The sequence below is a fragment of the Mesoplodon bidens genome (genome assembly GCF_964165515.1).
Source record: "Mesoplodon bidens genome assembly, chromosome: 13".
In the NCBI taxonomy this organism is placed as follows: Eukaryota; Metazoa; Chordata; class Mammalia; order Artiodactyla; family Ziphiidae; genus Mesoplodon; species Mesoplodon bidens.
In genome coordinates this window covers 10,750,707-10,776,889 of record NC_138169.1, presented here as the reverse complement: position 1 = coordinate 10,776,889, position 26,183 = coordinate 10,750,707, and the positions used below count along the sequence as shown (strand labels likewise).

At 44.9% G+C, this 26,183-nt stretch overlaps 1 protein-coding gene across 1 annotated transcript in view; it reads left to right on the top strand.

The window, feature by feature from the left end:
- Window positions 1-26,183, top strand: part of CCDC60 (coiled-coil domain containing 60) — a 268,405-nt gene that overhangs the window by 101,771 nt on the left and 140,451 nt on the right. The window contains exon 3 of the mRNA XM_081251735.1: window positions 6,001-6,226. Within this exon, the coding sequence (XP_081107861.1) occupies window positions 6,137-6,226 (90 nt within the window). The 5' untranslated portion in view covers window positions 6,001-6,136. The remainder of the gene's footprint in view (window positions 1-6,000; window positions 6,227-26,183) is intronic.

Sequence of the window (26,183 nt, the reverse complement as noted above, 5' to 3'; positions counted from 1 at the left end):
GCCATTCACAGGTGGGCTGGGTCAGGTTGTTTCCTGTGAGCTGAACAAAGATATTTTAGTTTTACATTGAGGCATGGGGGCAGGGTTCTCGGAGATGGGCCATTATGTTACTTGAAGGTAACATCCCTTTAGTGATTAACTTGTAGCAAGAGTAATAGAATACAAAGGTTAAAGTGAAAGAAACAGATCTAATACGGAGTCACATTTGTTATTCCCTATTACAATTCTCCTTGTGTGTCTTCTGTCTCTATGTCCAAACGTTACTCTTCTTGTAAGAAAGGATCAGGGCCCACCCTAATCCAGTATGACCTCTCTGTAACTTGATCATTTCTGCAAAGACTCTTATTCAAAATAAGGTCACACTCACAGGCACCCAGGGTTTAGGACTTGAATATACCTCATGGGTGTGGAGGACACCCAATTCTACCCATACAGGTAGGAAGCAGGATGGAGTGCATGCTGAACAGGAAGTTGTGAGCTACTTGGAAATCTTGGGACTACCTGGCAGGGGAGTGTTTTCCTACCTGGGATGGGGGTGGTTGGGTGTTGGAGATGTCCTTTCTTTTTTTTTTTGGTGTCGTTTTTCTTCTTATTATTATTGAAGTGTAGTTGATGTACAATGTTAAATTAATTTCAGGTGTACAGCAAAGTGATTCATATATATATGTGTATATGTATATATACACATATATATACCTATTCTTTTTCAGATTCTTTTCCATGTAGGTTATTACAAAATATTGAGTATAGTTCCCTATGCTATAACAGTAGGTCTTTGTTGTTTATCTATTTTATATATAGTAGTGTGTATATGCTAGTCCCAAATTCCTAATTTATCCCCGTGCCCATGGAGATGTCTTATGTGGATGTTAAAGGAAAGGTTTCCCCCAGAAGGCTAGAGAAATTAAAACCTTCCAGGTGGCTTGGAAATCCCTTGTTTTGGCGGGCCTTGCAGAGATAACCCTAGGTTGTCCTGCTGTGTGAACGAACACACACACACACACACACACACACACACACACACACACACTCTCTCTCTCTCTCTCTCTCTCTCTCTCTCTCTCTCTCTCTCTCTCTCTCTCTCTCGAAGCATGAAGCCATTGTGGCAGAGTGCTGAAATAGGCTGCTGAAGTTGGAATCATAAAACCGGGATTCGCAGGCAACCTACACCACTAACAAGTGCTAGATCCCAAGAGCTTCAATTTCTATCTTGGTAAAATGGGATTCATAATCCCCTTATTCCAATCTGTCCTGCAGCCCAGGAGGTGGTGTGCTGAAGAGTGTAGGAATGGAAAGCTTTATCTATGGCGGTAGCTTCCGCCACATCCTAGATCTCCAGTGGGGGAAATTCACAAAGAATATTCCTACAGACCATACCACATCCCCTGTTGCTGGGTCTGGTGGACCAAAGTAAAGAGAAAGGGGAGGAAAGAGAGGTTAACATTGCATTTTCTTCTCTTTGTTTACAAAGATTCAAATTCACCACCCTCCCCCTGGGGTGTAATTTGGAGAATAGGGTAGGGATGGGGTGGGGCCATAGAGCCCCCAAGGGGCCAAGTAGCAGGCAGTCATCCTTCTTTAACCTAGTGAAGTACAGGAATCGGGGACGTAGTGCAGATACACATTATCCAGCAATATCTCATCCTGGCAGCAATTCATCAATAGATTGCCAGCTACCAGGTGTCACAGGAGCCCCAAGTTTTACTTTTTTTTTTTTTTTTTTTTTTGTGGTACGCGGGCCTCTCACTGCTGTGGCCCCTCCCGTTGCGGAGCACAGGCTCCAGACGTGCAGGCTCAGCGGCCATGGCTCTCGGGCCTATCTGCTCCGCGGCATGTGGGATCTTCCCGGACCAGGGCACGAACCCGCGTCCCCTGCATCGGCAGGCAGACTCTCAACCACTGCACCACCAGGGAAGCCCCCAAGTTTTACTTTTGCCCTGGGCCCCATAATTTGTAAATCCACTGCTGACATTTCAGTAAAAATACCCAGAAGGAGTCCTCTGGGTGCTAGATGCAACACAGACAAGTATATTAAAGATATTCAGAAAATGATGACTTTTCGAATAGGTTTTTAATGCCAGACGTATGTAGTACTGACTGAAATTCAAGTGTTTAGCAGATTTGGAGATTTTACTTCGGCTACCCCAGCTGGCGTCCAACATATTCCAAAATTTTTCTGCTACTTGATACATCTATTTTTAATCCCTTCAGATGCCTTTCTTTTTGGTGAATTGGGAGGAGAGAACACCCATCGCTTCACATCTCTCAGTTCCTATTTTGCGTAAATCAACCAGGAATTAAGATTTAAACAATCACTTCATATCTGAGTTGTCAAATATTTCACTGTTGGGGGATATATTTGCATATCTGAAAACACATTGGCCTCTGCGTGTTTAAGGAATGCAGAGAATATCCAGAAACTCCTAGAGATGTATCCATGAGAGCAGAGGTAAGGAGGTGATTATGGGGCAAGGGGACCCAAGAAGGTAGCAAGTCCAGGTCACGAGATGAGGAAGAGGGAAGATTTCCAGACCTGACTTAGTCTGACCTCCTGGTTATTCCCGTCAACACTGACCTAGCTTGGGCTCCCCAGAAGCAGACCTCGGAACAAGAATTTGGATATATTTGGGAGGCCATCCAGGCAGTACCAGAAGGGGAGTGGGAAAGTGAAACAGGTAAAGGGAAGAAGCTAATGCTGGGTGCTTGGTGAGCAGGCAGTTGCTACAGGCAATGGGGCTGCCCCAAGGCAGTCCTGAAGGGGACCTCTGGGGGACTATAGAACATGCTCCAGAGATGTCCTACCTTAGGGGCCAGGAGGCAAGGTATTAACAAACCCCCATTAGACGTTATTTTTATGTCGACTCATGTGGGTGTTAACTTCTTGCATAAAAAGGTTGCTCAACTCAAAGAAAACAGGCCTGTAGCCCTGTGGTTCCCAAACTGTGCACCGGGGCACCCCAGGGTGCCACAGAAAATTCACAGAAGATAGGAAGATTTTACAGTTTTGAGGGAAACACAGCAACATCTATCCAACACTGTGTGAGCTTTTAGTTGGAGGCAGCTGTGTTATAGGTTGATTTGTGTCTCCCCACAAATTCATATGTTGAAGTCTTAACCCCCAGGACCTTAGAATGTGACCTTATTGGGTTGAATACCTCTAGTGCTGGGAAGCTCATTCTCTCTCTGTGGAACATACCCATTCACGAACCGAAAAGGGAACTACTAATAGCATGCCTTGAGCCCTTGCTGGATACTAGGCTCTATACATTCATCATTTCACTTAGTCCTCCCAACTGTACAAAGTGGGCATCACCATTACTATTTATATATAGTACATGATGAAATTGAGGCTTGCAGAGGTGAAATGACTTGACCAAGATCTCATTACCAGTAAATGACACAGCCAGGATTTTTTTTTTTTTTTTTTTGGTGGTACGTGGGCCTCTCACTGCCATGGCCTCTTCCGTCGCGGAGCACAGGCTCCGGACGCGCAGGCTCAGTGGCCATGGCCCACGGGCCCAGCCGCTCCACAGCACGTGGGATCCTCCCGGACTGGGGCACGAACCCACGTCCCCTGCATCAGCAGGCAGACTCCCAACCACTGCACCACCAGGGAAGCCCGCACAGCCAGGCTTTGAACACAGGTCTTTTCTATTCCAGAGCCCTTTCTATTTCCAGTTCTTGCATGGCTCTGACAGGTGGGTGTTAATAACAAAAGCAAAAAGAGCTAACATTAATTGTGCACTTCCTTTGTGCTAGGCGTTGTTCTTCACATGAATTACCCATTTGGTTTCATCATAGACCTATGAGATGATCATTGAGACTGCTCCGTGGCCAAGCCAGTCAGACTCCAGAACTCATGCCTTTTAAAACAGTGTTCTGGGGCTTCCCTGGTGGCGCAGTGGTTGAGAGTCCGCCTGCCGATGCAGGGGACACGGGTTCGTGCCCCGGTCTGGGAAGATCCCACATGCCGCGGAGCGGCTGGGCCTGTGAGCCATGGCTGCTGAGCCTGCGCGTCCGGAGCCTGTGCTTCGCAACGGGAGAGGCCACAACAGTGAGAGGCCCACATACCGCAAAAAAAAAAAAACAACAGTGTTCTGCCGTGTATTTCCTCATATTGAGCTGAAACCTTCTTCCTGTTCTTTGGGCTCAGACAAAACTAATTGAGCTCTTCTTTGCCAAGCCTGTCCCTCAAAGCCGTATGAAGACAGCCCTTTGTTCTGCTCGGGGCTGAACATTTCTCATTCTGTCTTGTTTTTCTCATCCCCTCTCATCCCCAGCCCCATCTTCTGAACACAATTCAGTTTATCTGCATCCTTCTGAAAGTGCTTGCTGATGGCTTAATGCTGCCCACAAAGGAAGCAGGAAGACCAAAACTTCTTGTAAAAAGAAAGGTCAGACTCAGTCTTCGGACAATGGCAGGAAAATAACAACTTCTAAGCATCAGCATTTGGAGCTGTGTGGCTGGGCATTTTGTATTCTCTGGAGGGTCATCTTGCAGCAAGGCCTTCTAAAGAGAAGGTGAAGTCATTGTGCGGCTATGGTGACATCATAATCCTTAGCAGCTCAAGGGTTAGAAATAAGAGTCAGATTGAACCAGTGTGAAATAATGCCAAGGATAAAGCATGTAAATCAGAACATGTGCAATCAATCTGCAAGCTGGAACCTACCCTGTAGGGCTACTGGAAGGATTAAATGAGTTAATGTAAAGTGCTCAGTAGAGCACCTGGCACAGAGCGTGTGATCAATAAATATTAGTATTAATATCTGCTGTGAAATGAACACTGCACTGCAAAAATGACTAATTCTTCCTGGGAATGTGGTGTCAGGACATAATAGTAATAGTTGCCACTTAACTAGGACTCCTCATGTGCTCAGCCTTTACATAATGATCTGTTTTAATCCTTGACACCTGTGGTAAAGTTATTTTTCCCCATTTGAAAGAAATGGAAGCCAAGCTTCAGCCACATTAGGCATCTTATCCAGGGTCATGAGGCTAAGTGATTAAGAGGTTGGATTTTAGAATCAAACGGATCTGGCTTTGAATTCCAGTTCGCACACTTTCTGTGTGACCTTAAAGATGTCAACCTCTTTGTGCCTCAGTTTCCTAGTCTGTAAAAGAGGGTAAAGAAATACCTTCCTTAATGACATGCTGTGAGGACTGAGTTAATATATGTAAAACACTTAGCACAGTATCTAGCACATTCCAAGCACTTAATTGTCATGCACACATAGACGTATGTATGTATACATTTATGTGTGTATGTATATGTGTGTGTATATGTGTGTGTGTGTGTATGAGGGATTTGAAAGATGAATAAGTGTATTTGTCAGGTGGATAAAGGAGAGAAATCTCAGGTTAAAGTAATTGCGGGGCTAAAGGCCCACATTGATCTACCCACCCCAAGGCACAAGAAATCACTGGCGGGCTATGGCAGGACGGGGGAGTTTGGAAGGAAGGAGTCGCTTGTAGTTAGACGGAGACAAAGGGTCAAGGTCCTCAGGCCTGAGAGGAAAAACCAGAGTTTGGAGAAAGTGGCTCCCCGGCCAGCCGCCCGCTCCCAGCCACGGACCCAATGGCTTGGGAGAGTTCGCGACCCCGCCCCCACCAAGCCCAGCCAATGAGGAAGCCCTCCACGGGGCGTGCCGTTGCCAGGCGACCGAGTGGGCCCCCGGCTTTGCAGTTAGCCGCGGCTTTCGCTCCCTCTCCGCGGGCGCTCAGCCTCAGGATGGGTGTCTGCGGGCCCCTCCATGGGCCCCCCTCAGACTTTGTCAGTGGAGTTTTACTTTTTTAGTTCATATTTTTGTTTCTAGAAGACAAAGATATCCCCTTCCCAAACGGGGAAAAACTCATAAAAGTTTGTGACTGTCTAAAAAGTAAGTCCAGGCTTGCCTGATTTCACCCTGCCGGGACTTCCTTATCCTGTCGGTGGGGAACCCAGAAGACTTGCTTTCCCATTCCTCCCCAGTCAGAAACCTGTCTGGAGTCTGTGTCTTTAGCACCTGCGAGTCGGGGAGAAATTGCTGGAGCCCCTGACACCAATGACTGCTGAGGTAGAAGATTCTGGAAGAAAACACACACATACACACATACATCTTCCCTGGGGGGGACAGGGAAGCCTGAAGGATTTCCAAGATGACCAAGGTACCAGCCACCAAGAAGATACATAGTTCCCCTGCCTCGGGGGCCCTCTGGCCCTTTTATGCCTCAGATCTTCTAACGCAGGTGAGTCTCCCCTCTCTCGTGAAAGCAGTCGTGTTTTCAAGACGAAAAATAGGAATTAGCCTCCAGACCAACAAGGGACGGGGTGGGGTGGGGGAGAAGAATCACGGTGTAATTAAATTGTCGAGAAACATCCGCATTGCTATCAGTGGTTGGTTACTCGTGAAGACTGAAAACGCCAGCCAGAGCGGGGAGCTGGGCCATCCAATTAGCCAGTAATTCCAAAATGATGGAATAAATCGGCAGTGACACTGTAGAACATCAGGAAGAAATTAAGATGAATTGTAGGTTTGCCATCGAAGAAATTATTTTCAGAGATCCGCTGGGCTTAGGGTACGTCCACATCCTCTATCTTTGTGGAGACTACGGTGTCAGACTTTGGGGTTTGAAGCCTGACTTTGCGTCTCAGCAGCTCTTGAGATTAGATAAATTGCTTAGCATCTCTGAGCCTTTTTTCGCTCGTGTCTGCAAAATGAGAACAGGAACACCAACTAGGCAGAAACAGTGTGAGGACTAAGGTGCGGAAATTGTTCATGGCGATGCTAACACTTGATAATGTGTATATGGGACAAGAAATACTGTTGTTGGTTTGAAAGACAGAGAAAAATCAGTATGTGTTTAGTGTCGGAGTCAAGTTGTTTCTGTTTTTAAATGATCACAACTGGGCAGGCCTGTTAATGTCTTTGTTAAGCGTGTCTTTGTTATTGTATCTGCGAACCCCCATATCACCACTAATTGGCCAAGGTAGCTGAACAGTGGGAGAGGGTCAAAGGCGGTCCACGCACAGTGGCATATCTTGTGGCTCAAGGTCCTGCCCTAGGAAGGAGGGCCTGGGAGGAAGTCAGGGCACAGAAGAGAAACTCACCCGTGCCTACGTGGTGGTCCAAAGCGTTCCTGAGCTTCTATTGATATTTCCTAAGAATTGACACAGCTGTTTGCACCCCTCATTGTTCAGACCTCTTAATGAGCTCGCTCTTCAAGATGCAGTCTTCACGTGTCTCCTTTTGTCTCAAAAAGCTACCCGGAAGTGGGTTTTATCCAGAGCAGCCCCCTCTGGGAACAAACTTCCCAGCATAGCACTGGGGGAAGGGAAGGAAGGAAGGAACGAGGAATGAGGTAGATATTTCAGAAGCGGCGATGCGTGTGAGCATGTGGGCCGTGGACCCAAATAGCCTGGTGTGAACCTTGGATCTGCCGCTTGGCAGCCCTGTGACCTTGGGCAAGTTACAGAACTTCTCTGCTTCAGTGTGGCCGTCTGTCAAATGGGATTGCTGTGAGCATTCAATGATATGTCCAAAACTCCTGAGAATAGCATCTTACACATAGTTAGCACTTCCTAGATTTTCGTTACATGGTTTCATTCATTTAGCAAACACTTACTGAATTTCTGTTGTGTGCTACATACCTGCTCTTGTGAAAAGCGAGACTTGCCTTAAAGATTTTCACAATCTGTAGTGTGTCTGTTTGGGATGGGAAGTAAAAGAGATAAGAAACAGATCATTGTAATGCAGGATGATTAATGATGTGCTGGGGATGTATCATTGGGTGTCGAGGGGATGCAGAGGACAGGTAACTCGGACTCATGTGTGGGGTGAGTGTGGGGGGAGATTGGGGAGGGAAGAGGTCATGTAGCCAAGTAAATGCAATAGAGTTTTCCATCTTGGGTTAGAGAGATTGAGGAAGGTGGAGGAAGATGCAGAGGTTGAAATGATCATCTTTTTCTTGAGAGGAGGACAGGCGGGACTCCAGGAGGTCAAGAGATGGGAAGCAGGCTTCCAGGGAACTGTTGGATAAACACGACCTCAGGCACAAAACTCATGGAAATCCTGCTGCCCCCGCCTCACTGGCTAGAAAATAATGAAGACCCTAGGGTGTCCCTGGCTCACATTTGCAGTATCACGCCTTCAGAAATGTCAACTTTTTAGAGCTACCGTAAAGCGTTGATTAAAATCTAAAGCAGACTGACTAGAAAGTGGCCAGTCACAAGAAAATATGTAGAGGTTAGAATCAACTTCTGGTGTAAATCACACTAAGAACAAATTGCAGTTTTATTGGTTTAACACACTAATACCAGTGGCGATAATAATGATGATGGTTGGCATGTTTTGAACATTCACCACGTGCCAGGTTCTGAGCTCCAGTCTTTACATGTGATATTTCAGAACCATCCAGAACACTTGGAGGTATGAACAGTCGCCGCCTCATGAGATAGGTGGCAATACCAAGGCCCACTGAGGACAGGTCCTTTACCCAAGGACACCCAGTCAGCAAGGCACAGAGCAATGGTTTGAAATCAGAGTTCTCGGGCTCGAGAGTTCAAGCCCTCCCTGCCTCAGCATGCTAAGCAGACGGCGAGAGTGGTTAGCACACGCCACGGGGGGTGCAAAGGGAAGGTATAAGGCACACTCACTGGCTTCAGGTAGTTTTCAGGTTTGTTGGTTGGGGGCAGGGCAGGGCTGGGGAACAGAGGAATGCCACATAAAAAGAGAGTAACAGGGCTTCCCTGGTGGCGCAGTGGTTGAGAGTCCGCCTGCCGATTCGGGACATGGGTTCGTGCCCCGGTCCGGGAGGATCCCACATGCCACGGAGCGGCTGGGCCCGTGAGCCATGGCCGCTGAGCCTGCGCGTCCGGAGCCTGTGCTCCGCAGCGGGAGAGGCCACAACAGTGAGAGGCCCGTGTACTGCAAAAAAAAAAAAAAAAAAAAAAAAAAGAGAGAGAGTAACAAATGCCAGGCAGCCAGGTAAATGTCCAGTGAGGAGTGATCCGAGGAAAGATCTGGCTTCTAGAGGAGGAAGGTGAGACCAGCTGGGCTACTTGGAAATGCCACTTCCTGTGAGTCCACCGTGCGCTAGTGTAATAGGTGACACTTGTGGGGAAACCCCCAAAGGGTCCTGCAGCCCGCTGAAGCTGGCCGTTTTCCTTCTCCTGGGGATGGAAGTTGCTTTATCATAACTAATGTTATGATGGGACCTTTCCTTGCACAGCATCTTCATGTAGATTTTTCGATGGAAGGAGTATAAATAATGTATGCAAATCCCCTGCTTGAACGTCTTTTGTTGAGGAAACCTTCTAGCCTGCCCTAAGTCAGGCGCCCTAATCTGTTTAGGGAGTTCCTTTTCCCTTTGTTGCCCAAGGAAGCAAAAGAGAAATCTGATGGGCTTAGCCATGGGGGAGGGAGGGAGCAGGACATGTGTAGATTATCACGGACCCACATTTTCTTCTTTAGAAGAGATTCAAAAAGAGAGGGGCACTTAGAACCCCCCCTCCGTGTTCTAGAATGGAAATGCAGGAACGGCAACAACTCTAAAGGTGTGGAATCCTTTACATAAGCTCTGTCTCTTGGTGGCAGAGAGGAAAGAAGCAGCCTTAGTTTGGGCAGATCCTGAAACAGCCGGGAGCTAGACTGGGTGCTTTGGTGATATCCTAGCTTAGTGATTAAAAGAGGAGGTTCTCAAAAATAAATTAATTTTTTTAAAAAGGGGGGCTTCCCTGGTGGCGCAGTGGTTGAGAGTCCGCCTGCCGATGCAGGGGACACGGGTTCGAGCCCTGGTCTGGGAAAATCCCACATGCCTCGGAGCAACTAAGCCCGTGAACCACAACTACTGAGCCTGCGTGCCACAACTACTGAAGCCCGTGCGTCTAGAGCCCATGCTCCGCAACAAGAGAAGCCACCGCAATGAGAAGCCCGCGCACCACAACAAAGAGTAGCCTCCGCTCGCCGCAACTAGAGAAAGACCGCACGCAGCAACAAAGACCCAATGCAGCCAAAAATAAATAAATTAAAATAAATAAATTTTTAAAAAGAGAGATTCTTCAGCAAACAACATGGGTTCAGACCCCCAACTCTGACACTCAGCTATGTGGGGGGCCTTGAGCAAATCAGTGCCTCTCTGTGCCTCAGTTTCCTCCTCTGTGAAACAGTCACATTGTGTTTTATCTAAGACATCTTCCGTTTCAAGAGGTATCACAATATTGTGTGAGTGCCACTAAGAAAGAAAACTCTACTGATTAAACTATGACCTACTTTCAATTATAAGAAATGCCCCAGTTTCAGAGATGTTGAAATGGGGAAAGAAAATGTTCATCTTAGAATGGATGAAATCCAGCTAAAAATGCTCCTGTCTCATAGGGTTCTGTGGGGATTAGGTGAGTTAATATGGGTAAAGCTCTTAGAACAGGGCCTAGCACAGAGTAAATACTATGAAATGTTAGCCATTATGACATGGTGTGGTTTGATCTTTTAATTGACTCTGTGATAGAGGTGTAGTTATTACCTCCTTTTGCATCTGAGTAGACTGAGGCTTGAAGAGTGCCAGGGTCTAGTTCTCTGCTGAGAGCTAAGTTGGCAGGTTCAGGGAGAAGGGGGAAAGCTCTGCAGAGTCCTGTGTACGGAGAAGACCTTGGCCTGATCATCACTGACCCCCGTCCCCTACCATCCACCCTCTTATCGCCTCACTGCCACCACCCCTGTGGTGAGAATGGAGTTTCTCAGAAAAGGTCTCAGAAGTTCAGCCCACTATCCAGCTGGTCTGCCTGGAATCAGAAAAGGAAAGGTTTCCTCTAACAAGAGAAACCTCGACTCCCAGCACAATACATGTCCACCGCAAACATGAAACGATTTTCCTCTTTGTCCAGATAGGAGAGCTTGTGGCCTGAAGATGTAAGTGGTGAGTCATTGGTCTTTGTTCGAAGTGGGCTCAGTGCTGGGTAATTTCTCTGGCCTCTAATCACGGAGACTGCACCCCCCCACCCCCGCACTGCATCAATGATTACCTTGAAAAATAAACTAAAAGATCTGACAACCACTTGAGATTCAGTTCTGAAGAATCCCAGCCAGCGGCACCTTCATTTTTATTATAACTCGTGACTCAGGCCAGGAAAATAGTAATGAGCCCGTTTCTCTGTCCAAGGGATTCTTCTGGCTTCATTGTTACTGCATTGAGACAATGGCAGAATCTAAGTTGTTGCTTTGTTTTGTTTTGTCTTCTTTATGCCCTGGCGCTTTGGACTGGTGATGCTTGCCTCTGGCAAATCTTGCTGTGTCTAATTGCTGGCCCGTGTGACAGTCGGCTCCCTCCATGATAAGTCAGGGTGCGGGGAAGGCGTGTGTTTATTACCTCCTGACACAGGAAGAATGATAGGCACTTTCTTTATGCCGGACAAAATGAAGCGAGCTCTTTCACTCATCTGCGAAGAGGCAGCTGCTGCGCATGGGGAGGTGAGGGCGGGGAGAGGAGTGGTCGAAGAAACGCATCAGAGAGTCTGGTTGACGTGATGCAAACCTGCTGACCAGGTAGGAGCTCTGCCTTTGAAATCAGACGAGGTGGGCTCGAGTCCCCTCTTTGACACTAACATGAGGTTCTGTGAAATAGGCTGAATAATGATATGATCTGCTACATACATCTTTTGGAAGGATTAAATAAAATAATGCATCTGAAACACCGAGCACAGTAATTGGCACACAGTGAACTCCCCACTAAGCGATGACAGTTGTTATTATTAGGACTCATGCTCCTCTCTCTTCTCTGACTGGACACATGTGCCTCCATTACCATTTTGAAGACATAGCCCAGATATGAAGTCTGGAGAAAGCTGAGTATTAACTGTAAAGTCACAGAGGGGGGGTCCCTCATTAGTGAGGCCAAGTCCCAGTTTAAGGGTAGAGGAGAAGAAGCAAGTCTAGGGATATTTTTAAGAACTGGTGTGAGAGTATATTTTTTTGAAGGATGAAGTGCCTTGCAGGAGAGAGTTCATTCTGATGGCAGAAATGCTTGACCCAGTTTAAAAATCCTAGTTGTAGGAAAGTGAGTGCCCCGAGCATGATTTAAGTCCCTTGGATTTAACTTTCAGCCCAGTCCCATTGCTCATGTTTGAGTCCCATTGAGAACCAGAAGGAAGTAAGAAAAAAGGAAAACCCTGTGTATCAATTAGGATCATTCTTGGCTGCAAGTAAGAGAAAAACCGAAAAGCAGTGACATAAACAAATGTGAATTTATTTTTCTCACGTAAGAAGTCTGGAGCTGTATTCCTGCCGGCAGTTCAGGAAGACCTCACTAATGTTGGGACTGGCAGGTTCTTTTCCCTCATGGTCACAGAATGGCTGCCCCAGCTCCAGCCATTACATTCATATTCCAGTAGAAAGAGGAAAAAATGGAGGGTAAGAGCTATTTTTGCCCCGTTTATGAGGCAAATAAAGTTTGCCTGATTTCCAGGAAACTTCCCAGCATATTTCCTCTTATGTCTCATTTGCCAGAGCAGTGTCACCTACCTGCCTTTTCTTAACTGTAAGAATGGCTGGGAAAATGTTTATCTAACCTGAGTGTGGAAAGCAGGGGCAAGAGACAGGTGAAGGTACTGGAGATGGGTGTCTGGTTGACTGATCAACAATAACTGGCACAAATGACTTCACAAAAAATCAGACATTGGGGGTCCCAAGCAATACAGTAACCTAAAAAAGAGAGACATCCCCTAGCCTGTACCACAACTGCTTAGGAATGTCAAGGGCACTTGTCCATAGTGATACTTTATTTATTTTATAGAAATTTATTTTTTATTTTATTTATTTTTGGCTGCGTTGGGTCTTCGTTGCTGCGCGCAGGCTTTCTCTAGTTGTGATGAGCGGGGGCTACTGTTCGTTGTGGTGCACGGGCTTCTCCTTGCGGTGGCTTCTCTTTGTTGCGGAGCACGGGCTCTAGGCACGCAGGCTGCAGAGCGCAGGCTCAGTAGTCGTGGTGCACGGGCTTAGTTGCTCCGCGGCATGTGGGATCTTCCTAGACCAGGGCTCGAACCCATGTCCCCGCATTGGCCACCAGGGAAGCCCCACAGTAGTACTTTAAAAAACAGCACAGAATCCACCAAAGAGCTGTGGGGGTCAGGGCAGGGGTAGAGGCTGCCAAAAGAAACATTCACTCATTCAACTGATATTTACTGAGCTCCAGGTATGTGCTAAGCATGATTCTAGGTGTCGAGGATACAGAAGTGAAAAGACAATAACATGGGACAACCTTCTGGAAATTCTGAAAAATACACTTACAGGGAATAACATGGAGAGCCAAGACAGTGGAATATGCACCATCTTTATTCCTACCCTCCTGTGTTTTCACCGTTTGGGGAGCAGGGGGCTTGAAGAATCTCTGGTTAGACAAGCCTTTGCACAACTGTAGAAAAAGACCTATTCTTGGCCCCCTTTCAGCATTCCTGCAGGCTCTAAAAGACTCAGCCTTCAGCTGTTAAATTCAAAAGCTGCAGAATCCATGTGGGGTTCGGTGGCTAGTAGCACTTACATAAAATCTGACAAGCCAATTAAACCTTGCTTGGGCTGAACAAATCAACATATTTTTCTCAGAGATCTTTCTGACAGTTAAATTCAAAATCATAATCACCAGTAATGGAATACCTTCTGTAATGAGATGGTGGCATTTTCCCTTCTGAATTCCTGTTTTCAAACTCTGCCGAGAAAATTTCTTGCGGGCTCAACTTTGATCTAATGTACTTCTGTCTAAGTTGGAATTTATGCATTAGGCAGTTTTATTTAATAACTCAAAAATTAGCTATGTCTGGGGCTTCCCTGGTGGTGCAGTGGTTGAGAGTCTGCCTGCCGATGCAGGGGACACGGGTTCATGCCCCAGTCCGGGAAGATCCCACATGTCGCGGAGCGACCGTGAGCCATGGCCGCTGAGCCTGCGCGTCCGGAGCCTGTGCTCCGCAACGGGAGAGGCCACAGCAGTGAGAGGCCCGCGTACCGCAAAAAAAAAAAAAAAATTAGCTATGTCTGGTGATCTACTTGCAAGCCTGGAATTGCCTTGGGATTTCTGGATTTCACAAAGTGGGAAGATTATACAGCTGGGATGGTTTCTGGAATGGGTTCAGTATTGTCAGGGGCTTCAAGGGGTCCGTTGTTGGCTGTAGCTCAGTAGCAGAAAAAACAAAGTGACGCCCCATTGTAGCCTAGTACAGGGTCAAGGTCACCTTCTGGGGTGTCTATTAAGTATATGTGACAGATGTTTTAGAGGCATTAATGTGAATCAGACCTGGAGGCTTCTCTCCAGAAACCCACAATTCTGTTGGAGAGCAAATTCATAAATAACCATGAATCAAGATGGCAAATAAGAAGTACCAAAAAGAAAAGTGAAAAATATTTAAGAGCTTGGAGATAGAAACAAGTTCTATCATAGGAAGAAAGGTACAGTGAAGCCATCTGATCTGCATCTTCAATGTTGGCTGGATGTGCACTTGGGGCGATACGAGACACTGAACCATGGCTGGAACTTATGTTCTAATGCATCAGGGTGAGGGGGGTGTATTGCCATTCTCCACCAGGGAACGAGTTCTTTCTTGGTACCCTGTCTGACTAAATGCTCTCCCACAGAGCTCCGGTAGATAAATCTTTACATACTCTCCTTCTCCATACACAAAGTTATCCAAGTTTCTACCCTGGAGGGTTGTCAAATTAGGGAGGACTTAGCTCCATGAATTCCCATTAAACCTTTCAATAACCAGAAAGCTCTAATATTTTACTTCTTCTAAGAATTTGAATTTCAGCAGAGTAGCGTTTCTCAACCTTGACACCATTGACATTTGGGACCCATAGGCTGTCCTGTGCATTGCAGGATATTGAGCAGCATCCCTGGTCTCTAGCCATTAGATGCCAGTTGTGACAACCAAAAATGCATCAAGATATTACCAAATGTCCCCTGGGGGCCAAAGTTGTCCCAGGTTGAGAACCATGGCAGTACAGGGCTACTGAAGTCCTGAATACCTTTCCCCAGCTGAATGCTTATCTGATGGTGAAACATTCCCCATTTAAATAAATGATGCCATCATGTACCCAATTTTTCAGGCAGAAACCTGAGCTTCATCTTTGATCTCTCCCCCTCCATCACCTCTTGTGTTCAAACAGCTGCCTCAGGGCAGGTGCTCTATAGACACTGCCTCCTTCCCCAAAGATGCTACCTGATCCAGGATGCCCTTGTCTTTAGCCTGGGCTATTCCACCAGCCTCCTAACTGCCCTCTTTACCTTAACTCTGACCTTCTTCCAACCCATTCTCTTTCATTGCAAGTGTCATTTCCCTGGTCAAAATAATTAATGGCTCTCCATTGCCCTCAAAAATGAAGATTAATATCTTTAATAAGGTTTAAAAGGCTCTCCATGATCTGGTCTCTGCCAACTTTTCCAGCTTCATCTTTCATTACTTGGTCTACTTGGAAGCCATACTGGTTTTTGAGGGTGCCATGCCTTACATCTTCTTCCTCCTTCTAGAACATTCTCCCCTCCCCCAAACTATGGTTTTCCATGGCAGGATATTTCCAGGGTTCTGAACAGTGGTGGGGTGGGTGTGGCCCTTGCCCGGAATTAGGAGGTCTGACCCAAATATCAGCTCTCTCCCTACCTAGCTGTGTGACTTTGGGCAAATCACTTAACCTCTCTGGTTTCTTGATATTCATATGCAGAACCAGGAACTCGCTTAACGTGGCAGTTTGGAGCCTCTCTCCTTGCCATATGGCTCTAGAGAGCAAGTAATGGCTACCACTTATTAAACATCTATTGTGCATCTGCCGTGTTCTGCATATATTATTAAAATTAACTCCTCAATCCTGTGGGGCAGTTGCTGTCATTGTCCCTGTTGGTAGAGATGAGGAAGCTGAGGCTTGGAGCAGTTTTGTAACTTGCCCAGAGATACCCAGAAAGTAGGTGATGGAGTTAGGATTTGAATCCAGGACCAAGTAACTAGAGAGATCCTCTGCTCTTAAGATCAGCCGGGTTGGCTGCCGTAAGAAGGGGCAGTAGACAAGTATCTCTCTAAAAGGGTGTATCTGCTGGCACAGTTTTTAAAGAGTATATTCGAAAGGCTCTGGTGGAAAAAGCAAAGTGCCAATTTTAGCTGTAGGCGATGCAAACAAGAACGTGACTGCTTCACCCGTGACCACAGACAAGGACATTTGCATTTTCTTGAGCTCTTGCTACAATATGCCAGTGAGCTTGTCTGGAAGAGAAACACAGCTAAGGACGAGGCAGGGAGGGGGAACCCCTGTATGTGGTTTAGATGCATCTTTCTAAATAATGCTCATTTCAATGAAGATTTATAAGCCGTTTCTAATTAGAGTCACATTTCTCAGAAAGGCATATTTTGATGCTGGGTCAATACACTGTCAAGACCTGCTGGATAAAACGGTGAGGAGGACAGGCCCAGCTAATGAGGAATGAGGTTCTGGGGCTGTGTGGCTGAGATGTTGATAATGGTAAATTGCTTAATTGGGTTGAATAATTTGGGTAAATATCTAGTTAAATGGATCTAGTCTGAATCCAGGCTCTGACCGGCTGCATTTTTTATCTTCTATCAAAAATAACATAAAATAAAATACCCCGACTATAGTTGTCTGTTTATTTGTCCGATTCCACCCCTAGGCTTGGCGTTCATTGAGGGAAAGGACCCTGCCTTGCTCACAGTTCTATACCCGGAGCCTAGCACAATGCCTGGCCCTGGGTAGAAGTTCAATATTCTCTAGCCTCTATTCTCAGGACCAAGGGTAGCTCCACATGCCAAGTGAGGAAACGCATCCCTTGGGTAACTGTAAATTCCACTTGGACAAAGGCCACAAATGTTTTATTCGCAGATACATCCCCAGCATGTGCTGGGTGCGCCATACATTGCGATAGCATTCTAACACTTGCTGTGTGTGTGACCGTGGGCAAGCTTACTCTCCGTGCGTCAGTATCCTTATCTCACGCTCAGAAAAGCCCCTGGCAGATAGTAGGTGCTCACTGAATGCTATCTCTTCATATTTCCGCTTAGGAATCGAAGCCGTTGGCTCCCCAAACTATCAAGCATTAAAACATTTAAATACTGACATTTCCAGAGATGATGACTCTCATGCCAGTCATTTTTTATACATTCAGGAAAAGGCAGCCAAAAGGGTAACATGACTAAAGTGTGTTATTTCCAAGAGCCCTTGAAGAAAATGCCCAAGAGGCAATTAGCATGTAGCTGTCGCCTGTGTTGCTGTTGCTTATTGGCTGATTCCATCATCTACTAATCAAACCGCTTCTCTGATATTTTTAGACCTTTTTAAAAACTCTCAAAACTCAGGAAGCAGTGCTTGTTGACAGATACCAAGGAATCTGCGAGAACATGAATCTGACATTCTCATAGGGAATAAGAAAATGCTGGGAGTGGGGGAGCATTCTTCAGCGTCCATGGGAGTTAGCTTAGGCAGCCTGGATGGTTCTTTAACCCTGACTAGCCTCCTCACCTTTTCCCTTCCCGCCTCAGACTAACAAATAACCCTCCTTGTTCCCTTTTTGTGCGGCTCCAGGGCTTGAGATTTAAATTGTCTCAATAAAGGATCATTGTCGAGCTTCCTTGGCTGGCCAGACCACCCAGGTCAGGGTTGATTGACTTATAGCACCTGCGCCGTGGATCGTTCCAGGGTTTGAGTCCTGGTTCTGCTGCTGCTCACCTGCTCTGTGACCTTAGGCTCTCTGCTTCACCTCTCTGATGCTAAGTTTTCTCACCTGTAATTGAACCTTGTGAGGATTCAAGATAATATCCATAAAGACTGGGTCCAAATAATAACTGAGATTGATCTATGATTACTGTTATTCCACCTTTCAGTGCTTTATAAATCCCCCATGTTATGTTGTGCATAATGCCAGTATCAGTCTTGTTTTGTTTTTCTTTTGTCAAAGAAAGATGGTCAGTACGGAGAAAAACTACCTCCTTGTGAATTGTCATTCGCTCCAGGTTTTCCTGTGGACAGTCAAATGAACCGTGCCTTTGTATCCTCCATGAGGTTAAAAATAAGGTTGATGTTTTGAAATTACATATATGGCGCATTATTTAGTCATGGTGATGATCATAGAAATAGCTGGTATGACTGGTTGATTACCGAGTGTGTGCCACGAACCAAGCCCTTCCGTGAATTGTCCGATTCCATTCACTCCACAACACTAGGAGGTAGGCAGTATTAACCGCATTTTGCAGGTGAGGAAACAAAGGCTGAGAGAGCTATTCTCCACCTCTCCAACCTGCCCCAGAAGCACTCCCCAGCCTGTCTCTGTCCTCTGGGTTTTCCAGGAGGGTGTCAGAGACCAGCTTGCTGGTCCCCTAGCTGCAGGGGTCACATTTTAAGCTCTTGAGCATCACGGAGGCCGATCTTTTATTCGGTTTGAAGTGAAGGATACAGCATCCTCCTCCCTTTGGAGTCAGGATTCAAAGCATCTCAGCAGCTGCTGTCAAAGAAATCACTTCCTAAATCCCTCTCTTCCTTCCCACTCTGTTTTTATATTCTCAAAGTAGGTACCAATCGAGGGTCCCATTCTCCTACAGCTACCTCAAAAATTCCTTCCGGGTGGTCTTTCTCACCTTCATTTGGAGTCTGATGTCTATGGCATCTTGGATCCTCAGTCTATACCCTCCTATTACCTATTTCACTTGTTATTCCCCCGTTTACTGAGAGCTCACAGTGCACCAGGTGATTCATAAACATTACTTTGAGGCCTCATTACAACCCGGTGAGGAAGGTGTTGCCACCTCTGTTTTATAGCTGAGAAAACTGAGGCTCAGAGACAGAAAGTGACTCGTGTGATGGAGAAGCTGAGACTCAAAACCGGAGCAGTCCGGATCCAAAGCCCCATTTTTTTTTTCCCCTCTCTGCACAGTGCCCAGACCTGCTCATATTTGCTGGGATGGAGAGTTGGCTTCACTTTCAAGCCCCCACATTCAGTTCCAGACCACGCTCCCCCAGCCCACATCCTCCCCGTTGCCGAAGCCTTTCTGAGCTCATCAGAAGTTACAGGAGTGTTCTGGGGCAGGCTGTCACGCTGTCCCCAGAAGTCACATCAAATGCAGCCATCTCATAGCTCCTCACAGAACAAGGTGTCCCTTTTCTTCCTTTTTGATATTAGAACACGGTCCTACTGCAAATTGACTTGAAAGGAAGCCAGACCTCATGGCTCCTTGTCTGCCTGTGAAGGAAGAGAGCCACTTCTGGCACCTAAAGGACCTGAATTTAATCCATGGTAGGGGCCTTAACGAAGGGGGTGGGGAGGTTGGTCACAGGTCAGACACCCCCTAAGCACCCAGCCCTCATTCAGGGAAAATCAAAAAATGTCACTCCGCAGAAAGCAGTTTTTATTTCATTGCAGGTTTGGAGGCTGTGCATTCAGTGTCTCCCTCTGTCCCCAGTCTCTCCCCCCCACTCTTTCCCCTCTGCTCTTTCTCCCCACCCCTCTCCGCTTTGCATCGCGACACCTAACAGTATTTGTTAGCTCTTCATATGTTTCCTTTTAGCTTCTTTAATTATTGTAGCAATTTCATCTGTTTAAAAAGAGAAAAAGAAAAACGCCAGAACAGCCTGGCCACTTGGACGCTGAGGGAAGGCAGACGTTCGGACCAATCGCCAAGCCATCTAATCCTGCAGACTCTTGGTTTCATTAATGTTCCTTCCTCTGCCCTAGACTGTAATGGGAGCCTGTTCCGTAATGGTGCGCTTCAGGTGAACAGATCGTTAGGTAAGATTGATAGCAGAATATGGTCCAGGTAATGTTTTAAGCCCAAAGCAAAAGAGCACGAGGCGTCTCCAGCTGACAGGACCACAAGTCATGCAGTTTCAGTGAAGGGTGTGTTGGGGCTTTTTCAGCATAAACGGCCACTTTCCGAAGGTTTTCTTTTCTGCCGTAACAAAGGGAGGCTTTCTTTTCAGCTAGACACAGAGCATAGGCCTTCAGGCACATGAGGGGTTTGTTTGGATAATGAACTTGATATATCGAGTTACAACTCATTAATATAGACCAAACAATGTTATTGCAGCTGATTTCTTCATTTTATAAAGCCTGGTTCTCCACAAAGACTCAGCGGGCTCAAGGCAGAAATAGCACAGCTGTGTGCAAAGCATGAATGCACCGGCAGCCGTTGCCACCAATTCAGGCAGGGTCACGAAGCACTCAGACTTCGGCATGGTATTCAAGTAGAGGTAGATTTCAGACCAGTGGAGCCAAAGCCAAAGAATTCCTCTCTTGTGTTCAGGAGTATAATCCAGACCAACATGTTCCCCAGAAACTCTGAAGTTGGGGACTCATTACCTAGAGTCGTAGAGTCGTTGAGAAACCTTGAAGGGCATCTCACCAGCTTTCCACCCAAAGCAGGAGAATGTGATGGTAGTGTTTACTGGCTCTGGAGTCTACCTGACATCGGATGAGCCCTGGTTCTGCTGTTACCCAGCTGTTTGACCTGAGACAAACCACCCCCTCTCATTCCAAGCCTCAGTTTTCTCATCTGCAAAATGGGGATAAAGATAGTCCCCAATAGCTCCCTCTGAGAGAGGGCTGGCTGGATGTAGGTGCAGTACTTACACATACATTTCCTTCCTAGATGTTGTTAGGAAGTTCTTCCATTCAGGAATCTTCCTCTGACTCCCTCCCTTGTCTCCTTTCTCCTCAGTTCTGTGGGATTCCACAGTCATAGCCCTCATCACACACCTGCTCACAGGTCTGTGTCACCACCAGCAGAGAGGGCCACCAGCACAGGGACCATCATTAATCTTTGAATTCAGTATTCACAGCAACTATTTGCAACACACCTATTATGTGCCAGCCTTATGGAAGACACACAGTAAATATGTGTGGACTAAATTAATCCAACATCTTCCCCAAAGAGAGGGCCTATTATCTCCTTGTACATCTACTTGCTCTGAACAATACAAATCCTATTTAAAATGTGTTGCTGGAATTCCCTGGCAGTCCAGTGGTTAGGACTCCGTGCTTCCACTGCAGTGGGTGCGGGTTTGATCCCTGGTCAGGGAACTAAGATCCTGCAAGCTGCGTGACTTGACCAAAATAGGAAAAAAAAAAAAAAAAAAAAAGTGTTGCTTTTTGGTATTTTTTAAAGTTTCCACTCCTTCTTGCCTTTAGGTTTTCTGGAAATATTCTAGAAGCCTCTTCACTTCCAGGGAGGTGGCCTCCTTGCCATCTTTGGTGAAATCTCTTTGAATGTCTGAACACACTGGAGCTCTGTAGAAGTCTAAGTTTCCTTAGATGCTGCACCCCTTGCTTTGTTATTAGAACTGTGCATAGTTATTCATTTTGTCATTCATTTCACTAACATTTGTTATTTCACGTCCATTTAATTCATTCCTATCCATGTCCTTCATTTCATTCAACATTTCATTTTCTAGCATCCCCCACCCAATTAACACCATGTTTCTTTCTAGAGACTTTGACCATGAACACATTATCAGTCTTTCACCAAGTTGTTAGAACATTTCTCTTTAAAGTCTAGTGCAGATTGTGACCAGAATTCTCTTCCTTCCCAATACAATACCAACTTGTAGGTACATACACCGTGGTCAACTTTCCCCAAAGTTTCCATCAGGTTTTCCTCCTTTGTTGGTTCCTAGTCTATTTTTCATTTGATTCCTGTATCTGTGCGGAAATTAAATTCCTGGAAATGCAAACACACCAGATGCTTCACTTTGGGTCTGTAACAAAGGCCTGAAGAACTGGCCTCTCACCATTGTAATATCTTGCATCAGGACCAATTTTGCAATTGCTTGCTTTCACCTGTGTGTTCTGAAGCCTTTTCCACTATTAGATTTTTTCCAAATCATTTCATTCTCACTCAGATGCTTTCAGAAATTTTCTTGAGGTATACATAGAGAAAAGTATACAGATACAGGTGTGCAGTTTGATGAATGTTTACACGGTGACAAGATCCATGCAACTTCTTCACCAAAATCAAGAAATAGAGCATTACCAGAACCCCCGAAGCTCCCTCAAGACCTTCCAGACAGGAGTCTCCTCCTTGCAGGTGTTAATCATCATCCTGATGTCCATCACCATCAATATGTTTTGCCTGTTTTTTAAACTTCATATAAGTGGAATCATACAATATATACTCTTTTGGATCTGGCTTCATTTGTGCATTATGTTTATGAGATGCATTTGTTTTCACACGTAATTGTCATTTGCTGCTTCTCACTGCTGTATGGTATTCTACTGCGTGAATGTACCACAGTTTATCCATTTACCTGTTGAAGGACTTTTGGGTTGTGTTGTTTTGAGGGGAGAAGGGGATGAAACTATTACAAAAATGCTGCTGTGAATGTTTTCTGTGCATGTCTTCTGGTGAACACATATTCTTGAATATATATATGTACATGTATATATGTTTTTGAGGATAGATAGGTAGGTAGGTAGATAGATGCTCATCACAGTTATGTTTTGTTAGACGTCTTTCCATTTCCATTGACAAAAACCTTAAACTTGCACAAGTGAAAACAAAAAAAGACAAAAAAGGAATTAGAGGCTCACATTACAGGAGAGTCCAGGGGATGTGGCTTCAGTTACAGCAGGATCCAGGAGCTTAGACAAAGTCATTGGGAATCTACCTGTCTTATTCATTGTTCCTATTTCCAGCTATGGTGGTTCCAGTCTAAGGCAAGAGGTCTCCACTGAGTGTCAGAATGGCCATTAGCAGCTCCAGGCTTAAATTCCTCTGGTTTAATAACAGCAGGAAGAAAGAAACCTCTCTTTCCCAAATGAACCACCACGAGTACCATTTCTGAATTATCCACTTCAGGATAATTGCCCACCCCTGGAGCCCAGAGAACCAGGGTCGCCCACACCTGAACCACATGCCCTGAGAAACAGCATTCATCACGTTACCTTTAAAACTTTACTAGACAACCTAAAATTTTCATCAACAGGAGAGTTTAAAAAATGGCATGTACATGCATCCTATAGAATATTAGGTAGCCCCTGAAACAAATAGGTTAGATCCATATGTACAGACATAGAAAATGACTGTTATGTATAGTTTGGTACGGGATGGGGGAGGTGATTGTTATATGTACAGTATAATGAGTGTGGTCATGTAATTTATTGTCCAAAATGGATAATTTTCAGGGTGAAAGGGAGTGCTATAATTAATTACACTGGCACAACAGGTATAAATTGAGATTGTCCTGGGCAAACATATATGAACAGTGACCAGAATTATAATTCTTAAAATGTCTATCTGTATCTGTCTGTCTATCTATCTATTTTTCTATGTTTGCTTTTATTTAAGAAGGACATTGAGCTTGACCCCAAGAGGTGTGAAAAGGAGAAAAAGGAGGATTTTTTCTTCCTTTTTTTCAGTTTGCTTTCTATGTCTCTGAGTCTGTTTCTGTTTTGTAAATAAGTTCATTTGTATCACATTTTAGATTGCACATATAAGTGATGTTTCATCTTTATATGTTCACCCAGCGAGCTCTGCTAAGCACAATACCAGATAGTGTGCCAAGTGCTGACACAAAGATAAGTGATAGCACATGGTATTTGTCTTTCTCTGTCTGATTTACTTCGCTTAGTATGAGAATCTCTAGGTCCATCCGTGTTGCTGCAAAGGGCATTATTTCATTCTTTTTTATGGCTGAGTAGTATTCCATTGTGTGTGTGTGTGTGTGTGTGTGTGTGTGTGTGTGTGTACACTACATCTTCTTTATCCATTCATCTGTTGATGGACATTTAGGTTGCTTCCATGTCTCGGCTGTTGTAAATTGTGCTAGCAGAAGTTCTTAAATTTAACAAAATCAAATTTCTCAATGCTTTCTATTACAGTTGTTGCTTTTTTCTATATTTATTATAAGGCCATAAAACAGTTAATAATTTTGCTTTAAACAGTCAATTTGCTACCAGTGTGAATGAATACTTGCTTTTTCTGATCTCTTTATTCTTTCTTGTGGGTCCCTGTTTCCATCTGGGTCCAGATTCCTACAGCCTGGATGGAGACTTGCTTTAGTGTTTCTTATAGTGTATGACTGCTGCTGACAAACTCCCTCAGCTTTTGTGTGTCTGTAATGTCTTTATTTTGCTGTCATTTTTGAAGGATGTTTTTATTGGATGCAGCCCTGTAGGTGGGCAGGGGGTTCGTTTTTGTTTTTAGCACTTTAAAGATGTCACTCCATGGTCTTACGGCTTTCATAATTTCTAGGAAGGACATTTCTCTTGCTGGAATTTTAGTTCATTCTAGCCTTCTTTTGTTTCCACAGCTTTCCAGTATCTTTGAAAATACGATTTTTGTCATTTCTCTTTTTAAACCCAGTGATAATGACAAGATTTCACCAACTACCACATCCTACTCAGAAGTCAAGCTCCAGCTTGAGGAGAATTCAAGCTAGGAAACTTGCTTTCCTTCTTTCTTCCTTCCTTTTTTTTTCTGGTTTGTTTTGTTTGCTCATTCATTCTTTCCTTCCTTCTTTAATTGTTTTTGCTTTATTCATTTATTTTTAATCAACTTTTGGGGTATAATTTACGTGCAATAGAATGCAAACATTTTGGGTTTCCTTGGTGGTCCAGTGGTTAAGACTCTGTGCTTCCACTGCAGGGGACACGGGTTTGATCCCTGGTCGTGGGAAGTTAAGCATGCCGCGTGGTGAGGCCAGAAGGGGAAAAGAAAAAGCGAACATTTTAAGTCTATAGTTGAATGAGATTTGACAAATGTATGCACCCACTTAATCAGCACCCCAATCAAGGTGGAGAGTTCCATAATCCCCCAAAGTTGCCTCCTGCCCCTTTGAATTCAATGCCTTCCTCCCATCCCCAGCACCAGGCAACCACTGGTCTACTTGCTATCACTGTAGATAAGTTTTGCCTGCCTTCAAATTTCCTATAAATTGAATCATACAATATATACTCCTTCTGTCTCTGGTTTCTTTCATTCAGCATGTCTTTGAGACTTCTCCATATTGTTGGGTAAACCAGTAGTTCCTTCCTTTTTATTGTTGAATTGTGTTCCGTCAAATGAATATGTCAGAGTTTATCCATTTGCCTGTTGGTGGACATTTGAGTTGGTTCCAGTTTTTCTTCCTTTTTGATATCTGAAATAATCTGATATCTGAGTAATTCGCTGGTACGTCTTATAATTGATACACAGAGCTCAGCCTCTGCCCTTGTGTAAGCTTCAGACTAGAGGAGGAGATCTGTGTTGGACAGGTAATTTCAACCATGATGAGTGTGGCAGAAAGGCAAACACAGGCTGTCCCGGGGAGCGAACAGCAAGAACACCTTGTTTACTTCAGGGCTTCAGGAAGAGCTCCTTGAAGAAGCATTCAACATAAGAATCTAGGGCGACTGGGAGTGAACAAGGAAAGACTGAGGCAGGCTCTGGGGCGTAACAGAAAACTCAGTGGAGATGGGAGGCAGATGAAAAGTAGTACATTACTGAACATAGTGAGAGGCATTGCGATAGACATTTTAAAATTATTTATTGATTTCAATTGGGGTATAATTGACATACCATATTGTATTGATTTCAGGTGTACAACGTAATGATTCGATATTTGTATACAGTGCGAAGTGATCAACACAGATAGTCTAGTTAACATCCGTCACCATACATAATTACAGAATTTTTTTTACTTGTAATAAAAACTTAAAATCTACTTTCTTAGCAACTTTCAAATATGCGATACTGTATTAACTTACAGTTGCTCTGCTGTACATTACACCCCTATGGCCTTTATTTTATAGCTGGAAGTTTGTACCTTTTGTTTCCCTTCACCCATTTCACCCACCCTCCCACCTCTGGTGACCACCAATCTGTTCTCTAAGTTGGGTTTGGGGGTGTTTTTTAGATTCTGCATGTAAGTGCGATCGTACAGTATTTGTCTTTGTCTGACTTATTTCACTTAGCTTGATGCCCTCAAGATCCATCCATGTTGTTGCAAATAGCAAGATTTCCTCCTTTTTCGTGGCTGAATAATATTCCATTGTGTACAAATACCACATTTTCTTGATCCATTCATCCATCAGTGGACACTGAGGCTTTTGTCATATCTTGACTATTGTAAATAACACACATTTTAAGAAATATTATTTCATTTAATATTATTTCATTTCAACTGTGAGTGTATATAGTAAACTCCATTTTACCAGTGAACAGCCTGATATTCAGGAAGACGAAACTTGTAGGTGACGCCCC